This window comes from Schistocerca gregaria, chromosome 1 (assembly GCF_023897955.1).
Source record: "Schistocerca gregaria isolate iqSchGreg1 chromosome 1, iqSchGreg1.2, whole genome shotgun sequence".
In the NCBI taxonomy this organism is placed as follows: domain Eukaryota; kingdom Metazoa; phylum Arthropoda; class Insecta; order Orthoptera; family Acrididae; genus Schistocerca; species Schistocerca gregaria.
In genome coordinates, this window is record NC_064920.1 from 628,527,279 (window position 1) to 628,549,812 (window position 22,534).

The following is a 22,534-nucleotide window of genomic DNA, read 5'->3' on the forward strand; positions in this document are numbered from 1 at the left end:
AAAAAGGTGTAATTTTGATGCTAACCCTATTTGCTTTCACTCATTCCTCAGGCCTGCTTCCACTTGTTGTCACATCTTCTTTGAGATCTCTACTAGTTCATGGAAATAGTGTCTGTTTGGGAGGATTCACATAGCCTGTAGGGTGTGCTCAGCAACTTGTTAGGGGGTATTCCAAGATGGGCAGTTCATCTGTGTATTGATGGATGTGACAAACCTCAAGATGTGGGAAGGTGGTGGAGCTGAAATGGTGGCAATGACTTTATTATGCAATCTGACATGAATTCCATTGTGTGTAAATAAAACTTCCACAAAAGAGTCAAAGCCAAGAGCAGTGTTGGTGCAGCTGTGATTATGACTGCTCCACATTGTTAGGTATGTAGCTTCCAAGCCTGCTAGAACATGTAATAATCCACTCTCTGAATTATGTGGAACAGTAACCTCATTTATTAGAACAGTAAACAATTGCATTCAGCTTTTAGAATTGTCCCTTTAAAAGGCTGAAACAGTTAATGGTGAATCAGTAGTCAAGATATTCAACTATGTACAGTCTCTCCAAGAGTTCAGTTTAAGATCGCGGATGCTGTGCTGGCACAGATAGATGAAGCTGTCCTCTTGAAACATCAGTGGGCAATGCGTCGTGAAAGATGCATGCAATTTTGCCCTGCTTGATAGAACCAAATTTTGGGATTTTCATTCCAAAAAGGTGTAATTTTGATGCTAACCCTATTTGCTTTCACCCATTGACATTAATATCTAACATCCACGCACGTCGTTGTAACAGATGGTTTGGGCCTGTGTACGAAACTTGTAGAGAAAATTTCACACTGGCTGTGCATAGCATTGTGTGTGAACAGCTGGCCAAGTTGCAATAAATGTAACAGGGTGGTGTGCCATGTCTGGAACCCTGATGCATATGAAAACAAGCAATGAACTCGTGCAAGTGAAGTAGAAAATCCAGCTGATCTTGTGCAGTGGACTGCAGAGAATTGGTGTTGATGTATTTGTCCAGAAAACATATCGCTTTACCAAAAACCTGTTCTATTGATGAAGCATCTATGTCCAGTTTGTAAGCCTTTCTTAGACCAAGTAATAAAATTGGTAAAGCAGTCGTCAGTCACGTCGTGGCACATGAAGCACCTTTGAGCGAACAGTGCCATTACTCTATCAGACTGTTGCTTTCTGGGTGGTAATTTGTGGTTTTACGGTGGACATACCTGCAAAAAATTGCAAGCTTGGCAAATAGGTCGATTCAAATTGGCTGTTGTGATATGTTGTTTGAGGACACAAAGGCAGAGGCTAATTTTTTCACAGGCATGTTGTCCAATGGTGCTGCCTGCAACCATTGAGTGAAACAATCTGTGACAGTCAGTAGGTATTGCTGACACTCTGATGGAGGTAATGGACCCATGACGGTGAGATGTACATGTGCAAAACTTGGGGTCGTGATAGGGAATTTGCCCACAGGTGCATTTATGTGGTGTGATACTTTGCTGTGTTGACATGGCATCATTTGTGCAACTGCTCATGGCAATCCTTTTCCATTCCCGGCCAAAGAACTTTGACATCAGACAGAATGTCAGGATGAGACAAGCTGTGTAAATTGTGTAAGGCTTGCTTGAGAAATTGAGCAGGCAGTAACAGTTGGGGTCTTCCTTTGCAAGGCCTCACAATATATTTTAGCATCTGTGTTAGGTATACTGACTAGTTGCAGCGGTAATGCTAATTTGGCATCATTCAGGAAAGTATGAAGCTCTTGGGCAGTCCATTGCACCTGGGCGAGTGTATTGAAGTCAGTGGGCTTCAAAACTCTGGCTACTGTATTGTCCATACCAAGAGATGTGCCTGATGTTGGTGGTAAACTGTGCAATAAATTCCAGATGATCATACTGGTGCAATCTGAATGCATACATTAACAGTTTACAGTCTATATAGGTAGTGAAATTGCTCACTTCTATCCATGGAAATATTTGATGGCTCCATAATTGGCAAGTTCTTGGTCATAAGTACCCCACTTTTCTTGTGACAGCAATAGTTTATGAGAATAAAAGGCTACCAATTACCGTGAGCTATCTGTCCAGCTGTTAGCCCTTGTTTTAGGTGCATGTTGTGGCATACTCCACTGTTCTTAGGAACCAGGCAGTGCAGATGGTCAGATAATGCCTTCTTTTAACATGATGGAAAACTTGGCCTTAGCTACAGGAAGGCGGTCTGGTGCCAAAGTCTAGGCCTATGTGATACTGTGGACGGCTGTCTGTGATTTTAATAAAATTCATAGTATTTTGTGGTACCTGTTTAAGAGGTCCAAGGGACCTAGTCAGAGCAGGAAACTGGTGTAATATAGAAAGGTACTTAGTCCTATGCTTGTTTCAGTTTGATGCTGTGTACAATCATGCTGTCGCAGAACCCAATTATAGTCGGGCCAATCATGCTGTCCATGAGTTGGGAATTTGCCACAACCAACAACAGCTGGTAGTGCACCAGGAAATCCGTGCCGATGAGTGGCTCTTATACATTGACACCAGTGAAGTTGCAGATCAATGCACAGCATAGTCACAAGTCCAGTTCCACACGCTGAGTTCCATATACCGATATTATGGAATTGTTAGTAGCTTACAAGCAGAATGTGGTTGGTGGCAGACAGCAATGCACTGAGGTCCGTGGTAGTATGCCCAAATCGGCACCTGTATCTACTAGATATTTTAGCCCAGATATCCTGTCACTAATAAACAGGTGCTGTGATCATGCCTGGCAGTTAGCTATGCCTAAGATTGACTGCCATTGGCTTTTGGGAAAGAGCACTAACTTGTGCACTTGTTCACCACTTTTGATGATAGCAACATACAGACTGTTCTGAATCAGAAAATGAGGTGTTATTTGAAGGCTGGCTTTGAATCTGTGACAAAAATGTCTTCAGTCCTTTCTTGAACCTTGTTAAGAGAGTAGTTTGCTGAGCTGCAAGCATAGAACGTCTACCTTCGGCACCAGCGAATCATAATCAGTGCGTGCAGCTGCTGCTGGCCCTATTGCCGTTGTACCACTGTGTGCTGGAGTGATAGCTTGCTTGTGGTCCACAAGTTCCACCATGGTGTTCAGTGATGTATCTGTTTGGGATGATATGACTGCCTTAACTTGTGGTAGTATAGGCAGTTGTTTCATATTGTATGTAACAGGTTTTCAGGAACAGTACCAATGTCCATTTTGCTCTGCGAGTTCCAAAGAGGTACTGGGATGGCTTACAATCCCTGATGTCTTCTTGTGTTAGTACTTGTTGGATGTGGTCTTCTTGCGAAGCAGATACTCTTCACGTGAGCTCAGTCTTTAGCTTCATACAAAATTCTTGCACCAGAAGTGCAGAATATTGATGGCCTAGTTGGCTCAGTATCAAGGAAACCACTGTTGAATCACAGTAATTGTGCATTATGAAAACTTACCACCATTTGAGGGAGCCACAGTATGAGATTGTGTGGCCAGAACAGTGGCAAGCCTACAGCTTATCACGATATTCTGGATTCTTTTTTCATCTTGTAATTGTCTTCTTGCGTAATTTTTTCCAAAGTCCTCAGGTCACCTTCGGAGGCAACCTGTACCTTGGTGGACCGGTCAGTACCAGTCAGCAATTTGGGCGAAGCTTGCGGTCCATCAACGGTTTAAGTACCGCCCAACAGCAGAGAGCCTCACAGCATTTCAGGTAGCAAGAACCAAGGCCTGAGGCATAATTAAAGAGAGCAAGAAAACATAATTAAAGATCAAGAAAAGGTCATGGCAAGTGTTCTTGGACTCCATCAATTATTCCATTTGTACCACCAGAGTATGGGAAGCCATCAAGAGGATTTCCGGTAAATGCAGTCATTTACCAATAGCAGCAGTGATGAAACAGGGATGTTTCCAAACAGTGCCCAAAGACATCGCTCAGACACTGGCAGAGAATTTTGCACGAACAACTGCCAGTGCCAGTCAGGATCTGGCATTTTGTCGCTACCATGTGACTGTAGACAGGAGAAAACTGGACTTTAGATCCAGGAATTCTGAGACTTAAGATTACCCTTTCTCTATGTGGGAGCTGGAATCAGCTCTGTCTGAGATTTGTGATACTGCACCTGGTCACAATCAAATCTGGTTCTGCATGCTTAGAAATTTGCTCGGGTGTAAAGGAAATCCTCCTTGCATGTTTTAATCTTATATGGCAGACAGGTACCTTCCCCAACTAGGCACTGTTGATACCCCTCCTCAAGCCAGGAAAGGTCTACATGTTCCAGTAGTTATTGGAGTATTGCCTTAATGAGCTGTGTAGGAAAGACCCTGGTCTGTTTGTTAGAGTCCAAGCAACTACTAAGCTGCTCGCAGTGTGGATTACACAGATTTTGGTCCTGTCAACAACCTGACCCTACTAGAGGTGGCTATTCAGCAGGCTTTCCTCCATAACTTCACTGTCCCGGCATATTCTTTGATATCAGCAAGATGTATGATAATGCTTGGAGACACTGTTTTCTCACACAGCTGCGGGGCTTTCCGTGGCCACCTCCCCATCTTCAACTGGTCTTTCCTGTCTCAGTAGTTTTTTAGGACCTAAGTTGGTGACTCGCTGTCAGATCATTTTGAGCAAGAGAATGATGTCCCTCAGGGCAGTGTTTTAAGTGTTACCATCTTTGCCTTAGGCATAAACAGTATCACATCTATGGTAAGGAGTCGTGTACATTGCTCCTTGTTTGTGGATGATTTTGCTTTTTTTCTGTCCTACCTCCAGTTTTGCAACAGCGAGCCACGAGTTGCAGCTTGTACTGCGCAGGTTAGAGTGGGCTTCAAAGACAGGTTTTCAGTTTTCTTCAGATCATTGTGTGTATATTCATTTTAATTGTTCTTGTCGGATTTTTAATTTAGCTGTCTTGCTTATGAGGGATACCACCCTACATTTTAGAGACTCAGTGAGGCTCCCAGGCCTCATTTTTGACTGCAGATTGTCATGGTTGCCCCACCTGGGAGACCTGAAAGCCAGAACTCTGAAGGCACTGAACATCATAACGTGCTTTAGCCACAGGTCTTGGGGAGCACTTCCGCTCCAGTTTTATAGGGCTTTTATGCATTCTCGGCTGGACTATGGGTGTAACATGTATGGATCGGTAAGGCCTTTATATTTGAAGGTCATTGACACTGTCCACCATGAGGGGATTCAGCTGGCCATGATTGCATATAGGACCAGTCCCATACCCAGTCTCCGTGCTGAGGCTGGGCGACTGGCACTCACCACCCGGCAGCAGTTCCTCATGGTACATCAGGCATGTAAGTTCCTTGAAGCTCTGACTTCACCCGCATACCATACTGTTGCTCATCCACCTCTGGAATGCCTTTTCTTCAATGATCCACAAGCCACAATACTATTTGGGATCTGCATGCAGTGTGTGCTGGACTCACTGCATGTGGGGTAAGTACAACCACAAATCCATTTACCTCCCTATCTACTACAGAGGCTCAGCGTAATTTTAGATTTAGCGCTGTTCAGGAGGAATTGCACCACCACAACTATATAACTGTCTTTATAGATGGGTATAAACAGGGGGTCTCTGTTGGTTGCTCTGTCATTTTCCCTAATTGTGTCCTTGAGGTCCAACTCCCTCAGGAATTTAGTGTCTTCAACACCGTATTATATGCGATCTTGCAGGTACTGGAGCAGATGAGACATTTTTCCAGTACAAAAATTTCTTGTCTTTTCAGATTCTCTGAGCACCCTTCGCTCTCTCCATTGTTTGTACTCAGCAGAAAAAGTCATCAAGACTCCAGGATGCCCTCCTCTCCAACTACAATGACACTATTACCCCAGTGTTGAGATACAAAGTCTTGCTCCAAGGGGAAGACAAGTGACTGGAAGGGAATGACAATAAGCTCCATTTAGTAAAACCCACAACTCGGCCGTGGTGTACTTCCTTCCGACTATGCAGAAAGAGCGATGTCCTTCTTACTCTGGCGAGAGAATCCACCAATTTGTAGTGCTTATGTTGTACAGATAACAGTTCGCCAGATTTTCTTGGATTGTGTTTTATTTTACAACCAGTGGGCCAGGGCAGATTTGCCAAAGGATCTGCCAACTATTTTAAGTGGGTTCAAATGAATGTGGTTAACATTTTTAACAAAATTTTAGAGAGATGTTTCTAATGTGTTGACAGGGTGACTGGCTCACCCAAGTTTTTAGTAAGTGGTGAGCCAGCCACGGTTCCCTGTGCTTTTTTCTTTTAGTTCTGCTATCTTTCATTTCTCTGTGTTTTAATTTCATGTGTATATTTCCTCTCTTTATAATTTGGTTTAGTGCATGTGAGATAGTGACTGTGTGATCATTTTGAGTGAATGAGTGTGCAACAATTTTAGTGTCTCCACATTCATTTGTTTTGATAATTGTAAGGGGGTTGATGACCTTAATGTTGAGTACCCGTAACATCAAAACACACACGTTTTCAGATAAGAATCAAACACAGTTTGAAAATAGTAATAGCGTTCATAAGAACAAAAATAGACTCCTCTATCCACAGCCCAACTTTATGTTTGTACAGAAAGGAGACAAATTGTAGCCATAAAAATATTTGATCACCTGGTTTATGAGTTAAAGATGCTGGCAGAGAATGAAAATTTAAAAACAAATTGAAATCATTCTTCTTTACAACTCCTGCTCCATAGATGAATTTCTAAGGACATGTACATCTGTATCTGCATACATACTCTGCAAACCACCATATGGTGCATGGTGGAGGGTACCTTTTGACAGTGCTTTTCTCTCCTGTTTTCAACTGGAGTAACGAAAAAGTGACTGCCTATATGGCACTCTTATCTTGTCTTCATAGTCCTTATGCAATGTGTACTGTGAGTAGAGTCATTCAGCAGACAGCTGCAAAAGTGAGTTTTGTAAACGTTCTGGATAGTGTTTAGTGAAGAGAACATTGTCTTCCTTCCGTTTTGAGTTCCTGGGGCATTTTTCTGATACTCACGTGTTGATCAAACCTACCAGTAACAAATCTAACAGCACACCTCTGAATTGGGTCCACCTGAGCAATTGCCACTGCCTGTTGCGTTTTTTGGGGGTCATGACATGATAGGTGATATCGTGGGATATTAAAATCTAATATTCCTTCATGTAGAAGATAAGATAAAATTGTGTTTTGCTCAAGGTGGACCCCGTGCAAAAACAAATTTAATATTCTTTCTTAGTTCGTTACTGAGGCGAAGCTTCTAAGCATCCAGAGATTGAATATTATCTTTGATTGTCCTAGTAATGATTGAAAATAGTGATTACAATTTATGTGAACTCTTTTACACGAAAAAACATATTCCTTTCAAAATAAAATTTTTGCTCAGCGTGCTGATTCATTTCAGAGATAGTGTCTCATTTTATACCTTATAGTTATGTTACTTATTAATCCTTTCTTTTATTCCATTTTTTCGTTATTATGTTTTATTGGTTACTGATCTCACATTGTAATTTTTGCAGTAATGGTTCCAAAATTAATATTTAATAGTCATATTGTTGTAAGAATCACCAGCAAACCATCATCAACAACAATGGTTCAGGTATACATTCCAGTGTCGCAAGCAGAAGACAAAGAGGTGGAGAAAGTATATGAGGATATTGAACAAACAATTCAGTATGTAAAGGGAGATGAAAATCTAATAGTGATGGAGGAAGGATTGGAATGCAGTTGTAGGCGAAGCAGTAAAAGGAAGGGTTACGGGAGAAAATGGGCTTGGAAATAGGAATGAGAGAGGAGAAAGAGTAATTGAGTTCTGCAATAATTTTCAGCCAGAAATAGCAAATCCCTGTTCAAGAATCATAAGAGGAGGTGGTATACTTAGAAAAGGCTTGGAAATATGGGAAGATTCCAGTTCGATTACATCATGGTTAGGCAGAGATTGCGAAAACATATGTTGGATTGTAAGGCATATCCAGGAGCAGATACAGGCTCAGGTTACAATTTAGTAATGACAAAGGGTAGGTTGAAGTTTGAGAGACTAGTTAAGAAGAGACATGGTGCAAAGTTCCTTGATGCTATGGATACTGCAATAATAAATAAGCTGAGTAGGCAGTTCAGTTTAGGAGGAATGGACATCTCTAAAAGGGCAATCACAGATGTTGATAAGAAAACTGTATGTACAAGGAAGGCAACTGTGAAGAAACCATGGCTAAAAGATGAAATACTTCAGTTGGTCAATGAAAGAAGAAGTACAGAGGCAAATTCAGGAACACAGAAGTGAAAGCCAGTTAGGAGTGCAATAAATAGGAATTGCAGGGAAGCTAAGGCAAAATGACTACATGAAAAATGTGAAGAAATCAAAAAAGATATTATTGTTGGAAGGACTGACTCAGCATATAGGAAAGTCAAAACAACCTTCAGTGAAATTTAAAGCAATGGTGGTAAGATTAAGAGTGAAATCTGAATTCCACTGTTAAGTGCAGAGGAGAGAGCAGGTAGTGGCAAAGAGTACATTAAAGGTCTCTGTGTGGGAAGAGGACTTGTTTGATTACGTGACAGAAGAGGAAACAGGAGTTGCCAGGGAAGAGATAGGGGAGCCAGTATTAGAGTCAGAATTTAAAGAGCTAAGGAAGACCAACATCCAACAAGGCAGAAGCAATAGATAACATTTCATTGGAACTTCTAAAATCATTGGGGGGCAGTGGCAACAAAATGACTAATCACTTTGGTTTATAGAATGTATGAAACAGCGATACACCATCAGACCTTTGGGAAAACATCATCCACACAATTCAGAAGAGAGCAAGAACCAAAGAGTATAATAAATTTTGCACAATTAGCTTAACAGCTCGTGCATCCAAATTGCAGACAAGAATAATACACAGAAGAATGGGAAAGAAAACTGAGGATCTGTCAGATGACAGTCAGTTTGACTTCAGGAAAAGTAAAGGCACCAGAGAGGTGGGTGTGATACTACGGTTGATAAAGGAACCAAACATGTTCATAGGATTTCTCAACCTGGAAAAAGTGTTCAATAATATAAAATGATTCAGCTTGTTCTTTATTCTGAGAAAAATAAGAGTAGTCTATAGGGAAAGATGGGTAATACACAATATGTATGAGAACCAAGAGGGATCGATAAGTGTGAAAGACCAAGAATGAAACACTCGGATTAGAAAGGGAGTAAGGCAAGGTTGTAGTCTTTCACCTCTACATTTCAATCTGTACATCAAAGAAGCGATTACAAAAATAAAGGAAAGATTCAAGAATGAGATAAAAATTCAAGGTGAAAGGATATTGATAATGACATTGCTGCCCTCATTGAAAGTGAAGAATACAGGATTTGCTGAATTGAATGAACAGTCTGATGAGTACAGAATATAGATGAAGACTTAACTGAAGAAAGATGAAAGTAATGTGAAGTAGCAGACATGAGAACAGCAAGAAACTTAACATCAGAATTTGGGTCGTAAAGTAGACGAAGTTAAGGAATTCTGCTACCTAGGCATCAAAATAACCCACAATGGACAGAGCAAGGTGGTTATGAAAAGGGCACTAGCACTGACGAAAAGGGAATTCCTTGAGAAGAGAAGTCTACTAATGTCAAACATAGGCCTTAATTTGAGGAAGAAACTTTTGAGAATGTACGGAATACAGCATTATAGGGTATTGTGAAACATGGACTGTGGAAAAATGGAACAGAAAAGAATTGAAGCATATGAGATGTGGTGCTACAGAAGAATACTGAAAAGTAGGTTGATTAATAAGGTAAGAATTGAGAAGGTTCTCCACAAAATCGGCGAGGAAAGGAATATATGGAAGACACTGACAAGAACAAGGGACAGCATGATAGGACACCTGGGAATGACTTTCGTGATGCTAGAAGGTGTGGAGAGGACATAAAAATCTTTAGAGAAAGAGAAGCAAATAATTAAGGACATAGGTTGCATTTGCTACTATGAGACGAAAAGTTGATGTAGGAGGGGAATCCATGGTGGGTCACATCAAACCAGTCAGAAGACTGATGACTCAGATTTTTTCAAAAGTTAGGAGTAAACAGAGTTTTACATATGTCAGGAATGTGGTTTATATGAGTTTTTACAAAGGTTTAGTCTCAGGTCATCCAACGGGTACATGTGGAGGTGGTATTGAGATAATTTGGGTTGGTCAATCAGGTAGGGTACATGATTTGAGAGAGAGAGAGAGAGAGAGAGAGAGAGAGAGAGAGAGAGACTCGGTCTCTTTCTTACAATGTTGTTAACTTATTATTACTGTTATGAGTCCTCTGTATGATATGCCAAGCAAAACTATTGTTTGTGAAGGGACAGGAATAGATGAGTTTTCTTTTTCCAGGAAAGTATGTGGTGAATTTAAAAAATATCAAGGATCTGTCGGTGCCAATGAGTGGTAGTGGAAACTGAAAATCATATTTTGATAAGAAGGGTGGGATGGGGCATGACATTGTGGGTCTTTGTGTTTGGGCTGCTGTTATTTTGGGTGGGGATTCTTCTGATGTTATGTTTCAGCTGGTTCATAATTGTGCTAAGTGGATTTTGGTTCCTCTTCAAGAAGAATGTGTTGCAGAAGGGTCTATGATCATGTAAGATGGTTTTGCTTCATAAACAGGGTTGGGTAGGAAGCATTACAACCACAAACTGGAGCATAGGTTATGAGACTGGGGCCAGTATGGATGCTGTTAAGGCATACTGGGAGTCTTTGAAATCTGTTGTAGGGAGGGTGGAAAAAAGGTATTTTCGACCATGCAGGCTCATCTTGACAAATGTTCCCATGGGTTTTTGTATTTTCCAGGGGTTTGTGAAAATAATAGGGAAAATGTATAGCCCCTGGCTTGTAAGTGAAATAGGAATGGGTGGCGGTGGCTATTAATTATTATTATTATTTCTGGAATCATTATTGAAGGCGTAAGGAAAACAATATGCAAAGTCTTTTAGAAGATTTTATCAAAACATAGACATTGTCATAGTTCAGGAAACTCATACTGAGAATGAACAAATGAATCAGTGAGGAAAAATTCCTGCCTTTGGGTTACACGAAGCACCATCATGCTTATAGAGGGGCAACTCATGTATGATCAGCAACCAAGAATGCACATCTATGCTTTTGCAGGGTTTGTTCATATTTTAAATTAACCTTGTTGTGATCTTCAGCTCGGAGTAATCTACGAACCCTCGGCTTGGTAAATATTCTTCTTATCTGTAGAATAACTTAATTTTTACTAAAAACCAAGACATGGCAACTCTGATCTTTTAAGGCTTTTATTGCAACTTTAAAAACAACACACACATCTTGTTACAGGAGACCTTGTGGGTTATGAATAACAAGCATTTTTTTCAATAACCAATTGAATTTTGAATTTTGTATGGATAGAGGTGTAAACTCTGGCGCATGAGACGATACGTGGACGTTGGCGTCATTTGGACCGCAGCTGCAACACGGCGAACGGAAACCCGAGACCGCTGTTGGATCACCTGCTGCACTAGCTGCGCGTTGCCCTCTGTGGTTGCCGTACGCGGTCGCCCTACCTTTCCGTCACGTTCCCAGTCCGTTGAAATTTTTCAAACAGATCCTTTATTGTATCGCTTTTCGGTCCTTTGGTTACATTAAACCTCCGTTGAAAACTTCGTCTTGTTGCAACAACACTGTGTTCTAGACGGTGGAATTCAAACACCAGAAAAATCCTCTGTTCTAAGGAATAAACCATGTTGTCCACAGCACACTTGCACGCTGTGAACAGCACACGCTTACAGCAGAAAGACGACGTACAGAATGGCGCACCCACAGACTGCGTCGTCTTCTATATCTTTCACATCACTTGCAGCACCATCTGTTGTTGAAAATTGTAACTACTGTAATTTCGAAAGCTTGTCCACCTGAAAATGTACTGTTGTCCCAAGCATATTGCAACAAACGGTGTATTTCTATCCCTGCTCGTTTAGTTTTTATTGCCGTTTCAAATATACCGGTCATTTTTGAAACACCCTGTAAATATAAACTTCTGGTCATTGGTATTCATTGACAGTGTGGCTGGTGCAGAAGACTCTTTGCCGCCTTTGACTACTTGCCCATCAAGACTCCCAAGTCCATTTTCAATTCTCTTGGAATGGCACAGAGATCAGGTGGAATACCACATGCAAATAATAAAATACACAAAACATGACTTATCCCCTAATAAATCTTCCTAAATAATAATTAAAACTTTATATTCTCAACTATTATTCTGGATAACAAAAATACATATAATTCTATAAATAAAGCTTGTTCATTTATATTCAAAATTAGTATTTTCACTTCCACTCAATGAAATTATTTATTTCTAAACCTTGGCTGCAGAATATCTGTAAAATCTCATACCCTCATGTCTTTATCTGATGTCTATGACAAGTAAAAATTGGAGAACTAGCAGTAGTTAATATATCCAAACCTCCAGCTATCTCTGTATCTCCACAGACCATTCCAGTATCACAACATACTGCCATATATCGTGGAGGTTTTAAAAGTCACCACATTAAATAGAATTATGAAAATGGTAAAGTCATTGTGAACAGGCCAGAATACCATAACGTATTTTTGGTATTTGATGCAAAGGCTAAAGGAACTCTTGTAATGGCAGCATGGAGACAGCAGTATAATATTGAACTATGCTCTGCAACAACTAATGAGAAACTCTCTCTTCAGAGTTTCCAATTTCTATTACAAGCCTTCCTACACAGCAAACACCTTCCAGTCTTGATCAAAATTGAAAGTAACCAATAGGAAAGCAAAGTGGGATGTACTTGCTAAAACGTGTGACAAACATCTTAGATGGATTTACACAGGCAAATAACTATGAGAGCTTGTTGGAATACATGCAGCAAACAAGGCAATCCCTAGGGACTACTGCCAACAAGATATCCCAAGTTGGAATGAAACACTTGATGACTGAAGTGGTGACCTGGAAACAGCAGGTCACTTCATGACTCCCCCTTTAATGCTAATGATAGTCCAACCCTCGTAACTACTTTCTTGAAACTGGGTGGTGCGCTAAATGAGTCGGTGGTTCTAATAGGGAGTGGGAGAGTAATTCTTGACACCGGTCTCAGCATCACAGTGCCTTGTGTTGTGTGGTGCATGTGGGTTACGGGAACACCTCTTGCTGCTGATTCCTTTGCTTTCTGTGGTTGTTGTAATGTCTGTCGAATCCATAAATGCTGGCTTGATCCGATCCATTGAGATTGTGATGGGCGTACCATTGATCATTATGAGGAGAGTATTGCTGCCCCTACTGTGTACTGGATACAGTACATTGTATGGTGGTTGCGATGGCTTATGCACTGTATCATTGCATAAGAACATGTGCATTCTCTTGTCAAGTTCGTGAAAATAAAAGTGTGTCTTTTTAACTGGTTTCTAGGCATTTCTCTGGTTGTTATGTTTAGACTGTTTTACTGTTATCATGATTTTGTTATTATTTTAGATTTTAGTTTGCCTCCGCCCAAAGCCCCTTTTTTGTGTTTGTCATGTATGCTTCAATATTTACAATTAACAATTTGTACGATTATTTATTTGATGATGATATTTCTGTGTCATGACATTGAGTAATGTTATTGGTTGCCCTTTAGAAATTGTGTAGCATCTCACACTTGAGCTGATTCGTCAGTTAAATATGAAAGTTGGTATCACATGCTCTTGTTTAACCCTTTAATTCGACCTAATGGGGATCCTAAACACTCTAGCAGTACTCAAGAATGTGTAGCGCAACTGTTGTATTCAGGATCTCCTTTATAAGTGAGGTACACATTCCCTTTCAATAAACCGAAGTCAGCCATTTGCCTTCCTTCCATTTCATATTGCTTTGCAACATTATGACTAGATATTTAATTGATGTGACAGTGTCAAGCAGAACGCAACTAATACTGAATTCGAACATTACTACAGGATTTTTTTTCCATCTCACATGCATTAGCTTACATAACGGCTCTAGCTGCCACAGTGCCTGTTCCTTTGGAAGTTTGGGGCTGCCCATGAGACGTGCTCTGATAACTAAATGGTTGGGCTCGAGCTCTCATTTGAAACATCCAAGATGTGGAGGTAGCCTTTCCTATGGCAATCAAGCTTGCAGGGTGTAGTTGTCTGCAAGTTATTGGCACCAATGATGCCTGTCACATGGGTTCTGAGGCAATCCTGACTTCGAATAGGCGGCTGGCAGGGGTGGTGAAGACTGCTCATAATTTGCAGCATTGCTCCCAGAATTGATCGGTGTCCTTTGCTTTGGAGCCACGTGGAGGGTCTTACCCAAAGGCTTCGTTGACTCTGTGACGGTTTTGACTGCAGATTTTTAGATCTGCAATTTCATGTGGGCATTTTTAAGACTCCCTTTGATAGGTCAGGGGTGCACTACACAAAGGAAGTGGCTACTTGCATAGGAGACTACTTGTGGAATGCATGTCAGGTTTTTTTTAGGCTAGGCAGTAGCTTGACGTGCTCTGATGAACACTCGTCAGTTGATATGCAGCACGGGAAATCAAACAGCATCACAATTTTATCAGTAGACTATCGCAGTTTCTGTAATAAAAGTTCCTGAATTTACTGCCCTCCAGGAAAGTTTTCATGCTCAAATTATTCTTGAGACCAAGAGCTGGCTGCAGGCCAAAGTGGAAACCTTTGAGATATTTAGTGAGTCATGGAACATATATCAGAAAGACATATTAGAGGCCATAGGAGTGGGAGTGTTCATTGCACTTGACAAAATTATTCTCTCTATTGAGGTCTGAGTTGAGTGCGACAGTGAAGTCATCTTGTCACGTAGAACAGGTGTAGATGAAACTAAATAATTTTACTGGCTACCCAATTCTGCTGTGGCTGTTCTAAGAGCCATTCAAATAAATATTGTGTAAATACCCAGAACATGCAATACTAATTGGAGGCTACTTTAACCTACCGAGAGTATAGACTGTGATATCTATGGATTCATTGCAGAGGCGTACATACAGATTGTCATGTGAAATATGCAATGGAAATATCTTAGACCTTGTAGCTACAAATAAGCTGGACCGTATCGACAATGTCAGTATGGAAGCAGGAATTAGTGATTATGATGTCATTACAGCAACTATGATTATGAAAGTTAATAAACCTGTCAAAAAGGCTAGGAGAGTGTTTCTGCTACGTAGAGCAGTTAAGCAGTTATTAACGTCTCACTTAGACAATGAATTGGCATCACTTAGTTGTAATAAGATGGATGTAGAGGAATTACGGGTGAAGTTTAAGCAGATTGTAAATCATAGTAAGTGGATAAAGAATATGAAAGACCCACAACAGTTTAATAACAAAATATTGCAGATGCTGAGGAAGCAGCAGGGGATGCACAAATGACAAGCAATGGTTAAGATGCGTCTGTGAAAAGATCTGGCAGAGAGCACGAGAAAATTCTGGTTGTATGTAAAAATCACTAAAAGGGTCGTATGTAAAAATCACTAAAAGGGTCTAAGGCTTCCATTCAGTTCCTTGTTGACCAGTCTGGTGTGGCAATTGAAAATAGCAAAATGAAAGCCGATGTTTTAAATTTCACGTTCAAGAAACTGTTCACACAGGAAAACTGTACAAACGTACCATCATGTGATCATCGGGCAGACTCCTATATGGGTGACATAGAATTAAGTATACTGGGTGTAGAGAAACAACAGAGAGATTTGTAAACAAATAAGTCACCAGGTCGGGATGGAATCCCAGTTCTATTTTACAAAGAGTACCCTGTGGCACTGCCCCCCTTACCTACCTTGCATTTCTCGTGGATCTCTCACCCAAGCACAAAGTCCCAAGGGACTGCAAAAAAGCACAGGTGACTCCAGTATATAAGAAAGGTAAAAGAATGAACCTGAATTACAGACCAATATCCCTAACTTCTGTTTGCTGCAGAATCCTTGAACATATTCTCAGTCCGAATATAATAAATGTTCTTGATTATGAAGCTTATGTCCATTAATCAGCATGGTTTTGGAAAGCATTGCTTGTGTGAAACTCAGCTTGCCCTTTTCTCGCATGATATACTGAGGGCTATGGATGAAAGGCAACAGGCAGATTCCATGTTTCTGGATTTCCAGAAAGCATTTGACACGGTGCCCCTTTGCAGGCTGTTAATGAAGGTACAAGCATATGGAATAAGTTTACAGATATGGGTGAGTTGAAGACTTCTTAATTAACAGATCCCAGTATGTTGTCCTTGATGACGGGTATTCATCAGAGACAAGGGTGTCGTTAGGAGTGCCCCAGAGAAGTGTATAAGACTGCTGTTGTTCTCTATATAAATGATTTGGCGGACAGGATGGGTAGCAATCTGCTGTTGTTTACTTGATGATGCCCTGGTGGACAGTAAGGTGTCAGTGAGTGACTGTAGGAAGATACAAGATGACTTTGACAAAATTTCCTGTTGGTGTGATGAATGACAGCTAGCCCTAAATGTGGAAAAATGTAAATTAATGCAGATGAGTGGGAAGAACAAACCTTTAACATTCGAATACGGTATTACTAGAGTCCTGGCTAGACACAGTACGTTGCAAACTGATACAAGGCGAAATGACATGTGAAAACTGGTAGGGTAGGCAAATTGCCGACTTAGGTTTATTGGGAGAATTCTAGGAAAGTGTGGTTCATTTGCAAAGGAGACCAGATATAGGATGCTGGTGCGACCTGTTCTTGAGTACTGCTTGAGAGTTTGGGATCCATTGCATGTCGGATAGAAGGAAGATATCGAAGCAAATCAGAGGCAGGTGATGAGAGTTGTTACTGATAGGTTCGAATAACACGTAAGTATTACGGAGCTGCTTCGGGAACTCAAGTGATAATTCCTGGAGGAAAGGTGATGTACTTTTCAAGAAACACTGTTGAGAAAATTTAGGGAACCAGCATTTGAAACTGACTGCCAAATGATTCTACTGCTGCCTTAATACATTGCCATACGCAAAGCAATGGCAAGATACAAGAAATTAGGGCACATACGGAGACATACAGAAAGTTGTTTTTTCCTTGCTCTACTTGCAAGTGGAACAGGAGGGGAAATGACAAGTAATGGTACAGGGTACCCTCCACCATGCTCTGTATGGTGTCTTATGGAGTATCTGGGTAAATGGAGAAGTTCCCAAATTGATGCCCTCCAGGAACGTTCTCATGCTCAAATTATCCTTGTGGGACCTGAAGTGGAAAGCTCCAAGATACTCAGCGAGCGATGGAACATGTATCAGAAAGACACATTAGAGGACATAGAAGGGGTAGTGTTCATTGCAGCTGACAAAATGGTGTCCTGTGAGGTCAAAGTTGAGTGAAGTCATCTGGTCATGTATGACAGGTGTAGGTAAAACTAAGTCAATTGCTGGATGTTTTTAGTGGCCACCCAATTTTGTTAAGACTCTTCTAGTCATTTAAAGATGATTTCTGGTCAGTAGCATGTAAATACCCAGATCATGCAATACTGGTAGTTGGAGGTGACTACATGCTGAGTATAGATTGGGGTGTCTATGGAGTCTGTGTGTGTGTGTGTGTGTGTGTGTGTGTGTGTGTGTGTGTGTGTGTGTGTGCTCGCAAAGTTAAGTGACTGTAGGAGGATACAAGATGATGCAGACAAAATTTCTAGTTGGTGTGATGAATAGCAGGTAGTTCTAAATGAAGAAAAATGTAAAATAATGTGGATGAGTAGGAAATGTTAATGTTTGGATAAGTCATTAATGGTGTCCTCATTGACAGTCATGTTTAAATATCTGGGTGCACTGTTACAAAATTATATGAAATAGAAAGCACATTTGAGGATTGTGGCAGGAAAGGCAAATGGTCAACTTCAGCTTACTGGAAGAATTTTAGGAAAATGTGATTTCTCTGAGGCGGCAGCATATATAGGATGCTAGTGCACGTGATCTGTACCAGGCCAGATTAAAAGAAGACGTTGGTGCAATTCAAAGATGGGTTGCTAGATTTGTTCCTGATAGGTTTGAACGACATGCAAGTCCTACGGAGATGCTTTAGGAACTCAAAGGAGATTGTCTGGAGGAAAGGTGACATTCTTTTCAAGGAATGCTATTGAGAAAATCTAGACTAATTTGAAATTGACTGCAGAATGATTCTGTAGTCTCCAACATACATTGTGAATGAGGTCTATGAAATTAAGATAAAATAAATTAGGGCTCATACATAGGCACATAGACCGTAATTTTTTTCTCTCATTCTATTTGCAAGTGGAACCGGGAAGAAAATGGCTAGTGCCTTAAGGTGGATTGCAGAGTATCGATGTAGATGTACACAGCTCGTGATGAGAAGGAAGTCCAGGTTCAAATCCTAGCCCAGAATAAATTTTCATTATACAGCTAATAGTTGTTCGTATTCACAACTGCAAATACATTTCATGTACTTCACTGCAAGTTAAGACAAAAATGATCGGTGTGAGCGTGGAGGAACTATAATTTCTGGCAAAAAGTGGAATCGTGTATGTTGGCACTGACCAGGAGATCCCAATGCATAAGCTCACCTGTGTAAGTGTTGTTTTTCTTTCTTCACACACACCTTTCCACCTGTATTTTGTGAGATTTGAGTTTACCACTTCATACGAGGAAGCAAACTTCCCCAATCCCCTTCCCCTCTCTCTGTTTGCCCCAGGGGATTTTGGCACTTCCCCAAAGAGGATGGAGCTCCACTCAACTGATATGTCCCCTCCCCACCACTGGTTCAACTACTCAAATTTTTGTAGCCTGGCACAGTAATGATGGCCAACAGCTGGTGGGAGGTGTGAACAGTGGCCGTAAGGTGACCCACTCATCCTCAGTGTCAGGTTCTTACTCTGATTCTTTCCAACCCAAGCTAAAAAAAACACACAGAGAGACACAATGAATAGACCAGAGATAAAGGCAGATATGGTGACCAGTTACAATGAATTTGCCTGTCCGACCCCATTCGACAGATCGTACAAAAAAAAATTGTGACAAATATTCCCATCCCTACAATACTTTTGATCACTTATCGTAACTACCAAGCTTATTATAAGAGTGTCAGATAGGATTTCTAAGTTTTACCTCACCTTTAGTGCAAAAGTACAACTTAATATCATGTTGGAAGCAATGCTCATATGCATGCAGGCAGATATAAGCTTCACTCTTTGCAATATCTAGCTCCCTCTGAAAGCAAAAATTAGATGAACTAACTGACTTCATTTATCACCTTTCCTCCTATTGGCTGATTTTTAACACTCACAATCCTCTCTGTATTTTAAGACTACTGACAAAGGCAACTTACTGCAACTGCAATTTTTAGGACTTTATCTAGATAAAATCAATAATAGTTCCCCCATACATTGTAGTTCAGTATATGGATCTATTTTGACCATTAACCCTTTCACTACAGTGAACGTCTGTAGAAGTTGGGAGCGAATGTGCCACCCAGCCGGTGGACTGCTGTAGCAGTTCCACATTGCGTCGTATTTCTCTGCTTCACTACGCTCGGCTTGCATGGAAGCTTGACCTATGCACCATCTAATGGCTTTGTTCAAAGTTTGTAGTTAACAACAGTCACTAGATGCAGTCCCATTCAGTTTCAAAGCATTGGTTTCAATTGAGTTGCACTGCTCATTTCCCACCTTCTTTCTAATCTGAAGTGACGTGTTGTTAACCTCAGTTTCTACTAGAAGTGACATGGCAGATAGGTGCTATACTGTGAAGGAAGCTTTTTCATACTGGGTAGTGACTTTAAAGATGAAAGTGAATCATCATCTGAATCTGACGATGAACATGAAACACATTTTGTAGCTGCTTCTACATCAGGTACACGTGCTACTCCAGCTGTTCCATTAACATCCCTGGTGCACAGACACAGACAATATCAAATATGTGTGATTTGTATAAATATACGGTATCAAGTCCAATAATTGCAATAGCATTAAGAGTGTGAAAGCAGGGCAGAGTAGCGTGGGGAGCACGAAAATGCGCCTTACAGTGGGCGCGGCAGACTGACACTTGTTCAGTGCATGACGCAACAATCATGGTGCTGGCATGAAAGGGTCAACCTGTTGGCCTGTACTCCCATCTGTCTACTAGTGGGCACATTATGAAACTATAAAACATGGTGCAGCCACTTAAAATTCTTGATACTGTCAGAAGTCACATGACACATCTAGAGAGCCAACTCTCAAACCTCCTTCTTCCGTTGTCTGGCACAATCATCCCGTATCTCATGTTTAGTGGGACATGTGAGTAGGATTTCTAATGCACTCTTGTCAAGAGTCAGCTGTGATGTGCATATTCCAGACAGTTTGGTTTTGTATATCAATCCTGTCTGCAGGTGGTAATTGAATGACCGGTTTAGCAAAGTCACCTTTTTGTTCCTGTATTGCACTTATTCTTAAATTTTCAAGGTGTGAGTGAGTTTATTGTTGTATCCTTGCAGTGCTTCTAAGGAAAACACCTGAGCCACTCATGACTTGACTTGATAATATAAAATATTTTTGCTCATGTTGTTATGCAGAAATATTTCCCATTTTTAGAACAGGTTGAGTTTCTTCCCTTGTTGAAGTGCAAGTGATGTTTGGATTCAGATCAGTTGGTGGGTGTTCAACATAATGAACATGGAAGGCTACTTCTGATCTGTCAAAGACGTTCTGTCTGATGGCACATTTATGCCCCTTGAATCATATTTTAAGAATCCTTGCCTCTGGTCTGTATATTTAATTTCACACAATGTACACAACAGTGCCACTGTTACGTAGTTTCATTCATTTGGCAGCCTCAGTGCACACAATGTCACTTTGAGGTTGTATTCAATTGTTAATGATACAGATGTAATACATAGAAAATGTGTATTAGGATCACTTTGAGAGTAGCAGTCTGGAGTGCCCTATGGGGCAGCATCGGAAAAAGCCTAACTGATTGTGCTGATATGTCACCTGTAGAGCAGGAAACATTAGTCCTGCAATCAACTTCACAATCATTATAAACTCTTATCTTATATAAGAATTGTTTTTTCGTTTTGTGTCTGATGTAATTTATGATTCGGCGTAAGAATGTACATACATACTACAGGTGCTTTTTAGAGAGAGTGAGTGAGTGTTTGAGGGTAACAACCATGTCTTTTTCGCGATAATGTTCTTTGGATTTTAGAGTACTTAAATACAATGCTGTCGTCTGCTGCCGCTTTCATCTAAGTAACTATGATGGAGACATTACAGCCCTGGTGTACTCCTTGATTGATAATCATATAGATGGGTGTTAACTACATGACTCTTCCTTTCCACTTCTAATGGGAAGCTAACAAAGACACACATCAAAGAGGGTTAGCAGAAAACATTAGATTTGTCATAGAGGCCCAAAAATTATTAACATTGACAGTGGCTGAAACAGACGTGTTAAAAAATAAAAATAAAAATCTGGTGTATGTGGAGTGCTTTGGTTTTATCAGCAAATAAGTTAAGCATTAAAAATTACATTGTTAATTTATTTCAGTTGGTATTCCTGGAGTATTCATAGTCTTGTGAATGGTGTGTACGTCTTTGGATTTCTATTTATGCTGCCTCAGTTGTTTGTTAATTATAAACTGAAATCCGTTGCACATCTGCCATGGAGAGCCTTCATGTACAAGGTATGTTCCGTAGTCTCTCTGGAAAAAAAATAATTGATGGTGCCAACTGCTAAGTTACAATCAACTAAAACTATTTTTCTCCTCAGGCATTCAACACATTTATTGATGACCTATTTGCATTTATCATAACGATGCCAACAGCTCATCGAGTTGCCTGTTTCAGAGATGATATCGTCTTCCTCGTGTATTTATATCAAAGATGGTAAGGCACCACATGGTTTTCTAAACATCTTTAATTCACTAATATTCAGAAATGCATAACCCTGCATCACACAAATGAGTAAAATTTGACATAATGTACTTCTTAAGAAACACTATTACTCAACAGCACCAAAATATGTTAAAAGGAAATCCCACCATGATTCACAGCTGGTGCCACTGCTGTCAAAGGATACTAATAAAATATAACATTGTGTATAATGTTATGAAGTCACTTGGGGACTATGAAAAAGTTACAGTTTAGAAATGGCAGCCAATGTATCAAAGTTCAGTGCTCTTAAAAAATCTTAGTGCAGGTGGATTGTAGTTCAGATAGTGGGCCTGAATTTGGATTGAGATATTCAAATAGTCTGCTGCACATTTTCCAGTCAACTCCAGAAATTGACAGGCTCATTCTTCCAACTAGCCAACACTAATTCCCCTGAAAGTTATACCTAGAGCACGAAGTACAGTGCAATCTTTATTCACTATTTTGAATTTAAAATTCTTAGAGACAAGAGGGCAGAAATTCAACTAATTTTTCCATATATGCTTAATGGTAAGCAAGGTGAATAATGACAGCAGCAGTAGTAAAAGCAAGCTACATTGTATATATCAGTTGTTCCCAACCCAGATAAAATGAAATTTTCTAAAGGGGTTACAACAAAATTATTCAATTGTGGTTTTGTCATGAAACTAAATTATTTTTAAAATATCATTACTATCTCTATTTAGTATGACTAAAGTACTGAGAACATAAGTCACCAAAAATTACATTC

The 22,534-nt window shown here is 40.3% G+C and overlaps 1 protein-coding gene across 1 annotated transcript in view; it reads left to right on the top strand.

The window, feature by feature from the left end:
• The window catches only part of LOC126359816 (cleft lip and palate transmembrane protein 1-like protein), a 150,318-nt gene that overhangs the window by 124,797 nt on the left and 2,987 nt on the right, over positions 1-22,534 (top strand). Inside the window, exons 9-10 of the mRNA XM_050007659.1 lie at positions 21,422-21,557; positions 21,644-21,759. Coding sequence (XP_049863616.1) covers positions 21,422-21,557; positions 21,644-21,759 — 252 coding nt within the window. The remainder of the gene's footprint in view (positions 1-21,421; positions 21,558-21,643; positions 21,760-22,534) is intronic.